Source organism: Echinops telfairi, unplaced genomic scaffold (genome assembly GCF_000313985.2).
Source record: "Echinops telfairi isolate 266 unplaced genomic scaffold, ASM31398v2 ScPeMD7_7424;HRSCAF=8462, whole genome shotgun sequence".
In the NCBI taxonomy this organism is placed as follows: Eukaryota; Metazoa; Chordata; class Mammalia; order Afrosoricida; family Tenrecidae; genus Echinops; species Echinops telfairi.
The window spans coordinates 12,875,404-12,884,313 of NW_022111324.1; the positions used below are offsets into that span (position 1 = coordinate 12,875,404).

Consider the following 8,910-nt stretch of genomic DNA (forward strand, 5'->3'; position numbering starts at 1 on the left):
CAAATAACACAACCTTGCTTGCTGAAAGCAAAGAGGACATGAAATACTTGCAGATGGAAATCAAAGATTGCAGCCTTTGGTATGGTATAACTCGGTGTAAAGAAAACAAAAATGGTTATAATTAGATCGATCGGCAATGTCATAATAGAGAAACAATTGAAGATGTCAAGGATTTCATTTAGCTTATATTCACAATCAAAGCTCATGGAAGCGATAATCAAGAAATCAAATCAGAATGTATCGCATTAAGCAAGTCTCCTGCATGTGGTCTCTTTAAAATAGGGAAATTAAAGATGCCACTTTGAGAACTAAGGTGCACCTGACCCAGATCGCGGTATTTTTAATTGTTTCATGTACTTGTGAACGTTGGACAATGAATAAGGAAGACTAGGGGTCTTCCTTAAAATTGATGTATTTTAATTGTGGTGCTGGCAACGAATATTGAATGTGTCATGGACTACCAGAAGAATAAACAAATCTCTTTTGGAAAAAAAAAAATTTATCTGTTTGCGGCACGCACGTGGTTATGTATCAGTCACAAGCACCAGGAAAAAAAAGATGATGATGAAGAAGAAGATGTAGACCTGTCTTTAAGGAAACAACTAGATAAACAAATAAACGTCAAGTGGAAATGCATGAGGCGTGGAAATAGAAAGAGACCTGCTGGTGAGGGAAAGGTTGAGCACGAGGGGTGACCCAGAAGGAGACACTTCTTGGAGTTCTCAAGACCAGACGTGAGCCCTGACGGTGTTGTGGTCATGCACTGGGTTTGGAAACACCAGCTGCCCCATGGGAGAAAGAGGAGGAATTCGACTCCCACAAAGAGTTAGGGTCTCAGAAACCTACAGGGGCAGAACTGCCCTGTGCTTTAGGGTCTCTGTGGGCTGCAGTCGACTCCATGGCAGTAAGTTCGGTGTGGTTTTACTAGGAGTTCCTCACATGACACGTTGTTTTCTCAGTGCAGACTCTGTCTCTGACAGCTTTGCTCCGTGAGATGCACTCTAGGCCTGGATTAAGAAGCTTCAGAACAGTGAAGCTGTTGAAGTTCCTTTGTCTTTCCTTGGAACCGGGCCAATTTTAGATGAAATTTTAAAGAAACGTGGTCTGTTTCTGGTGTGTTCTCATCCCTCTTCATGTTCCTAGAAAACTCTCCTCGGCACCTCTCAGAAACCTCTACCTCTCCCAGCACGGCCCCACGACGCTTGTCAACCAGCTCACCTTCTCGTCCTCCCTCGCTTCCTCACTTGGGCTTTGAACTTAGGAGAACGATGTGACTAAAGGCAGTGGGCGCCTGGCCCTCTGCATAGGTTTATTTTTATTCAGTATTTTTGCTATTTTCAAACACCTCGTAAGATCCTTGACACAGAGTAATGCGGACTTTTTCTGAGTCATAAATTTAAGTCACAAGTCACTTAGTAAGCCAGCTGAACATCTTCATCCACATCTTTGTGATTATCGTATATACTCGTGTATAAGCAGTTTTTTCAGCATATTTTTAATGCAGTTTTTGTGGTAAAATTGGCTGCTTCGGCTGATAGGTCGACTTGAGTATGTACGGTATTATTATTTTTTCAGTATTTGAGAAATCATATTTTTAATGCTTCCTAGCGAAAACATGGTCTCCAAAAGAAAACCAACATCCAAGGCTAGTAGCAAATGATTAAAAGAAAGTGATGTATGTTTTTTTTTAATCATTTTATTGGGGGCTCATACAAATCTTATCACCATCCATACATACATCAATTGTATACAGCACATTTGTACATTCCTTACCCTCATCATTCTCAAAACATTTGCTTTCTACTTGAGCCCTTGGTATCAGCTCCTCAATTTTTTCTCCCCCTGCCTCATGAACTCTTGATAATTTATAAATTATTATTATTTTGCCATATCTTACACTGTCTGACGTCTCCCTTCACCCACTTTTCTGTTGTCCTTCCCCTAGGAGGTTATATGTAGATCCTTGTAATCGGTTCCCCCTCTATTAAAATGTGGGGATTTTAACCCCGCATAAAGGTCACACTTAAATGATTTGAATGCCCTTCAAATTGGGGATCATTCATTCATTTATTCAATCAACCGATCTTTCTTGAATAGACACTGTGTTAGAATCTAGACATACAAATAAATAAAGAGACCGTCTCTGCCCTCATGAAACCGAACTCTCTCTGCGAAGCCTGACAGTAAACAAGTGAATACAATACAAACCACTGAGTTTAGGGATAAAAGAGAGCCCAGAGAACAGTAGAAATAGAAGGCCAAGGTTTACCTGCAAGCAGGCCAGGAGTCAGTAGTCTCTGGGAGAAAGTGATGGGTAACTAACCTGGGACCAGAAGAATGGGTGAGGGAGTCAGTTAGGCAAAGATAATTTGAAGGTTTACTAATCTTGAAAGGATCCCTGGTGGAGCAGAGGTTGAACGCTTGCTGGGCTGCTCACACTACGCTGGGTGATTTGAACTGACCACCGCTCCGTGGGAGAGCAATGTGACAGTCGACGCCCATAAAGACGATAGCCTTGGAACCCTGGGTCCTACGTGTCACTGTGGAGCCAACTAGCAGCAGCAGGGACTGATCTGGAGCTTCATGGCTTGGGAAAAACAAGAATCTGTGACTTGGAGGGCAGAGAGATGCCCTAGAGTTCATTGAGGTCACAAAAGGATGTCTGAGTGACTGTGGTATTAATCCCAACTTGATGCCGTAAGGTGGTACATTATTAAAATCAGAATGCAGTTTGGGGAAACGCTCTAAATAAAGCTTTCTTCCTCAGCTACAGCCAAGAACTATGCTCATCCCAGATGATCTGAAACTATCCTTTGAGAATTTTATGACTCATAGGTAAGGCAAAGCTTTGGTTCAGAACATGCATCTAATTCTGGTTTTATTTGTAAGTAGAATTTGTAGTGAATGCTTAAGGGATGGGCTTATTTACTGGTTTTGTTTTCTAAAGAGCTCTTAGTTTAAATATATATATAGTTTATATATATATATATTCTAATACATATTTGGTGTGGACTTTAAATAAATAAGTCAAACAATCAAACAAACTACCATCCATTTGATTCTGACTCATGGCAACCCTATAGGACAGGGTAGACTTGCCCCTGTGGGTTTCTGAGACTGTAATTCTTTATGTTGGATAGAAAGCCTCGTCTGTCTCCCTCAGTGCAGATAACTAGGCTATTTGAAAACGGGCTTTGCTGAGCAAAAGTTTTATTCTTCAATGGAAGATATTCTTGAAATGTGTTAGCCATTTTGTGCATCCGGCTAGTTTGGTACTTTCCAGAAAGTCCCAAATCGCAGATTCATTTGTTGGAACTATTTTAAACATGAAATCATTCTTAATCCTTTAAAACTCAGACCAGGGGTTGAAACAGTCCTAAACTCACATCAACACCAACCAGACGTGTCTTTGTTGTTGTTGTGTGTTGAAGAAAAACACACCATGTCTGTCTGAAACATGGAGTATGACTACAAAATAATGGATCTGGTTCTAGAACTTAGAAAACTGGTCCTCGTATGTTTTAAGTGTCACTGCATGCACAGGCAGGTGGGCTTGTCCTTACTTCAATAACACAGCTTTTAAAAGTGACCGTAGCACAACCGTGAGAGAAATTAAAATTGTCAGATGGAAGGGGGGAGGGAGGAGAGCAGGAGAGGGAGGAGGGATGGGGCAGAGAGGGAGGACGGCAGACTTCCTGAATTAAGTGCAGAAAACATCTGAAGTTATTCAGCCCTGCCAATACCATCCGTCCCCAGAGCAGATACTAGAAGGGATTTTGCTCTTCTTCTCCGTCACAAGGGGCACACAAATGGCAACTGCATAAAACGGCCTGGCTGCACTCACTCGACTTTTATTCTGTAGACAAACAAAAATAACCCTGGAAGATCTTTAGGAGAATAAAACCGGGAAAGGAGTATCGAGCCTTAGACCATCCAAGTGAATAGATTTGTCAGGGGATATTTTTGGTTTTGGTTTTATAAGACATTCAGCCATTTAAACAACCGTAGGAATCTGTTGGTCTCACGTAGAGCCTGGAAGATCAGGAAAGCTTGGGTGTAAGCAAGATGTTTTTCTCAAAAAATGGAAAGCTTCTATTCAAAGTGTCCTCTCAGTTTTGCCCTTGAAGGGCAGGCAGATTTCTGCTCTGGAAGGGTGGCTGCTTTTTCAGAAATCGGAGGATTCTTTACTTAACCTCTCCTGTTTTCAGGGCATGATGGTAGGAATAAGACCGTTTTTTCGAATGAAATCTACAAAAATGCCCTTAAGTAAAACAGCTTACAAGTAGGCGCCCCAGTCATCTCTCAGTGCTGCAAAGGCGGCCTGGTCACCAGGTTACCAGGCGCTGAATTCCAGAGACCCTCTGGGTTTTCAAATAGCTAAAGGCTTCGCCCTGTCCACCAATTACCTAATGTGTGTTCTTGCTCCCCCAATCAGGATGATGGGTCTTCACCCACCAAGAGCCGAGAATGAACCCAAACCACCCCAGGACGACATCCGGACAGGTCTGCTTTCTTCCAGTGTTTTCCGTGTAAGACCGGGTGGTAGAATGAAGAGGTTAAGTCTCTGGAATGCTTTCTGAGTTGACTGAACACATTCCTGTGCCTCATTTCTTTGCGTGTTGTTGCTCTTTGTCGCGGGCTGACGGCGGTCTTCAGCCTTCTGTGCTCTCCAGCCCCTCTGGTCCCTTGGCCTCCTCCCCGGCCGTGCGCCTGTCCAAGCCCGTCCCATGCCACAAGGCTCCGCCCCATTCCTGTAACAAGCCCCCTGATCTACTTGCTGAGGAATTCCCATAGATGTGTGACTCAAATCAGAGAAATGTCCCCCCAGGTGGCCCTGCTGGTACCCATGAAACCTATATCCTCACACACCTGAAATTGACTCTCTAGAGCTTTGAACCTTACCCCCCTGGGGGGAAAAAAGGAAAAAAACTCACTGCTACGGGGTGCACTCTGACTCGTAGCAACCCTATGAGACAGGCTAGAACTGCCCCTGTGCGTTTCTAAGAATGTGACTGTTCACGGAGTAGAAAGCCTCATCTTTTCTCCCGCAGCGCAGCTGATGCTTTCTAACTGTTGACCTTGTGATTAGCTGCAGGCCAGCACATGACCTGTCTGCCACTAGGGCTCCTCCACCCCTAAACTAGCTCCCTTTGCCCAGCAGCCAACCAGCACTACTCTGAGCCTTGCTAGATGATCGTAGAAAAAAGGATCCAGGCTCTGTCTCCAGCTTCAGTGTTGGAAGGTGACCAGACGTCCTGCTTTTGACGGGACAGTCCCAAGTTTTAACAATTTTCCCATGTCCCGTGGCATTTTTTAAAAGTCCCAATTTTTGGAAAGAATGCACTACAAGCTAGGGTATACAGTTTTTGGCTGCCATGTGGCTATTTTGCCAGGATATGAGTTTTATCAATGGTGTCCCACTTTTCCAATGTTAAAATCTGGTCACCTTCAGAAAAGCTAGCTTGGAAGTTGGGAGGGGGCCACTTTTTGAGGTGACACAATTTGAACATTTCAGGCTGTACAGCCTGTCACCTGAGTGACTTTGCTCATTTGCTACCATATCAACTGAAGCTATCCGAAGTGTTTCCTTCATTTGATACACACAATAAGGAAATTCAAGATGGGAAACTATAAACTCTATCCCAGCAGGTTCCAAAGGAGTTAGCTCCAGAACTGAGCAGAGAAGGCATTAAGAAAGGAAACTTTAGGCTAGATGAAGTTTGGTGCTTGGGGATGCCAAAAGGGGGAACCGGAAATAAGGTTAAGAACTGAGGCTTGGAGATAGCACTATAGCAGAGTGAAAGGCTTATCTGTCCCATGAGTCCCTTCTGATGTATTAAAAACTGGCCTCATTCTTGGCTCTCAGTCAGCCACATGGACAGACTATCCTAGAGCTAAGATCATCCCCCTAAAGAAAGGTCCACACCCTGCTGAACTCTGGTCTATGGCCAGCTCATTCTCTTGAAGCCAAGAGGATGCAGGGTGCCAGGCATGGGCCTTTTGTTCTAGGATTTTCTGTACCCACCACCCTTTCATTCTGATTCCTTAGATCTCGGCTTTCTCAGGCCTGCCCCCTCAAAAGGATGAACCAGCCCCACTCCCCACTCCCCACACATACATGCACACCCTCATATCCTTCAAAAAGAATCATTATTTCCCAAGCCTGTAACAAGATGATTTTCATCAGCCCCAGCAGTGTGCTTCAATTAGCAATGAAAGAGCTAGACTTGATGTGCACAAGAACAGTACATTGTATTCCTGCACGGCCCTTGTTCTTGCCCATGCAGTCCCACCTAGGACAGCCAGATTGGAGGTGTGGTGGCAAGGCAAGCGGTTGTGGAGCTGACATTTAGCAGACGTATGATCAATTCCACATGTGGCCTTTCTGAGCTAAGCCTTGGTTTTGTGTTGTTTTCTGAGATCGTGGGGAAAGCACTAGTCCAGGAGCAGAGAATCCTTGAATGAGATCCTAGCCCTGTGGTATAAGGTTGGCCAAAATGTTTAAACTCCCTGTGCCTCCTATCTCACCGGTAAAACCAGGGAGTCGTTTTGCCCCTCTGAGACGCTCATCTTTTGAGTGTCTAAGACACTTCGTCTTCATCTTTGCTTGACCCACACAAACTGCTGACGCCGTCCCAGCTTCCATGGCGTATAGAGGAGGCAAGTTCATACTGCAGTACTTGTTGCTTATTGCTGAAGCCGCCACCCACCTGGGCTGTGTTTTCTGTGGACAAGCTGAAAATACCACAGGGCTGACTCATCCCAGCAAAGATTACTGCCAATGGTTGTCTAAAACTCACTCTGTTGGTCACAACAGTGATGTCTAGCCTTTTTTTCTGGATCCAGCTAAACCTTATGTATTACAAGAATCCTTGTATTATAGAATCAAGTGAATGAAAGGGGCCTGTCTCCACCAGTGACAGAGATTCCTTCTGGCTTCATTGATCTTTGCCATGCTCCAACAATCCCATGGCATTTGGCCTTAATGAACATTGCTATAGACGCTAACCGCCTGACCGGTGTGTAACTGCTGCCTGGCACAGTGGTGTGACGTGGTACAAAGAGTCCCAGGTTAGGATTAAAGACATCTGGGTCCTTCTGACCCTCAGTCCCTCAGTGCCTGTGACCCAGGACCTGTTTCGTCCTCACTACAGTGAGGAGATGGAACTGGATCCTGGCTTTGTGTGATTCTGTAGCATCTCTAAGCTCTCATTTAGCCGAACTGAGGAGCTTGTTCCTAAGAACGCAGGGCTTTACTTCCATAAATTATTCAGAGACTCCCAAGGGAAAGGTATTATTTCATGTACCCAGTTAACTCTCCTTCAAGTGATGTGTCTCTCTGAAAAGCTGAGTATTAACCACCGTTTTGTAAATAGTCTCATATTTGCATAAACTGTCCATAAACCGACGGTTTCTTGTGAAATGCAACAATTTTCTCCCTACTTTCTAAAATTATGTTGTTTGTTGTTGTTTTTAAGGGCAGAACCATAATGTGATCCCTGAGAATTAAATCCTCTTTTCTCTTTGACTCACATGACAACCCTAGATAAATTTTAGCTTCCTTTTCATTTAATTGGCATTGAATAGTTCTTAACTCTTAAGTGTTATATGCTTCTAGATGCTCCTTTCTGGCTTCTTTATGAGACTTGTTTAACTGTTGTGAGCAACAAGGTGGTTCGATTCAAAGAATTCTCCTGTGAATTTTGAATTCTATGTCACAATTGCTTTTAAGTCTTTGGTGTCCTTTAGTTACTTTGGGTTTCTTTGCAGCTAGAACTTAAGCAGCCTTTGTCTCTTTCTTCTTGCATGCCTTCCAGAGAGCATTCACTACAGACTGCCCATCATGGGTCCCCGGACCGCTATCTTCCAAGACCTGCTCTCAGATGCCTACAAAACTCTACAGGAGAGAGAGCTCTCTTCCTTGTCCAGGAAGGAGCCAGTCTGCAAGACAGTGAGACGCTGAACGATCAGAGCTCATCGATAAGGGAGACAAGCAGAGAGAGCACCCCCTCACCAAGCTCGTCTCTGACATGGGGGCTCTTGCCTCATACTTTCTAATAGCATAACTCGGTCATGCCTTCCTAAGAGTTGTTGGTATTCTGGCTCTGGCTACTATGTCCTCCCCACTTCTCCCAAAGGCATGTCTCCATTTACATGATTATAAAACGTATCCATTAAACTAGAGCCATGTAAGTAGATCTCATTTTATTTTGTTAGAATGTCATCTTGGTCTTATAATTGACACTATTCTTCTGTTTCTGAGACATAAATTTTCTATGAAAGTTATTTCAGCTCTTCCTTCCTTCAGGGTAGGGAACTAGAAACAGCCCCAAGGGGATCCATGTGAACTTAGCCTGTGAAGAAAGGAGAAGTGAATGGAGATCACCTTTCTGTGCTTATCTCTGTCCGTTAATGTTGGTCAACCACAGACGGTAATACGATGCACAACTGGAAAATGGCAGGTGATCAATTGTTGCAACCCTAGAGGACACGAACTGTGCGTTGCCCTCCCCTCCCTGGTCACTGCCTTCCAGCCTCACATATGTCAGATCGTTAGCTAATCATAGCTCATTCAAATCAAACCCAAGTGCCTGCATTTTGTAGGTTGGTTGCTTGGGTCTGAGGATGTAGGTCTCCACCTCTGGCCCCAGTCCAGGCAAGTCCATGGAAAACTCTAGGCTCACAGACATTATCTATATGGGCACATATGCTCCATGCCCAGCTTCAGGAAGGCTCCTATGAAAAAGACTCCTCCATTCTTTGAGAAGCAGTGTCCTTGCAGGATCCCAGGATCATGACTGAATGGACACTGGACCAATCATTGAGAATGGACCTCTATGCAGAGTCTGTTTAAAAGAATGAACTTCAGAATTCTAAACCAAAAAGACCAAAAAACAAAAAGCTCTGGGG

General features: G+C 44.1%; 1 protein-coding gene across 1 annotated transcript in view; it reads left to right on the top strand.

Annotated features, from left to right (window-relative positions):
• The window catches only part of CUNH1orf105 (chromosome unknown C1orf105 homolog), a 31,595-nt gene extending 23,430 nt beyond the window's left edge, over nucleotides 1-8,165 (top strand). Inside the window, exons 5-7 of the mRNA XM_004706826.2 lie at nucleotides 2,768-2,835; nucleotides 4,436-4,503; nucleotides 7,818-8,165. Of these exons, the coding sequence (XP_004706883.1) occupies nucleotides 2,768-2,835; nucleotides 4,436-4,503; nucleotides 7,818-7,963 (282 nt within the window). The 3' untranslated portion in view covers nucleotides 7,964-8,165. The remainder of the gene's footprint in view (nucleotides 1-2,767; nucleotides 2,836-4,435; nucleotides 4,504-7,817) is intronic.
• Nucleotides 8,166-8,910: the final 745 nt, after the last annotated feature.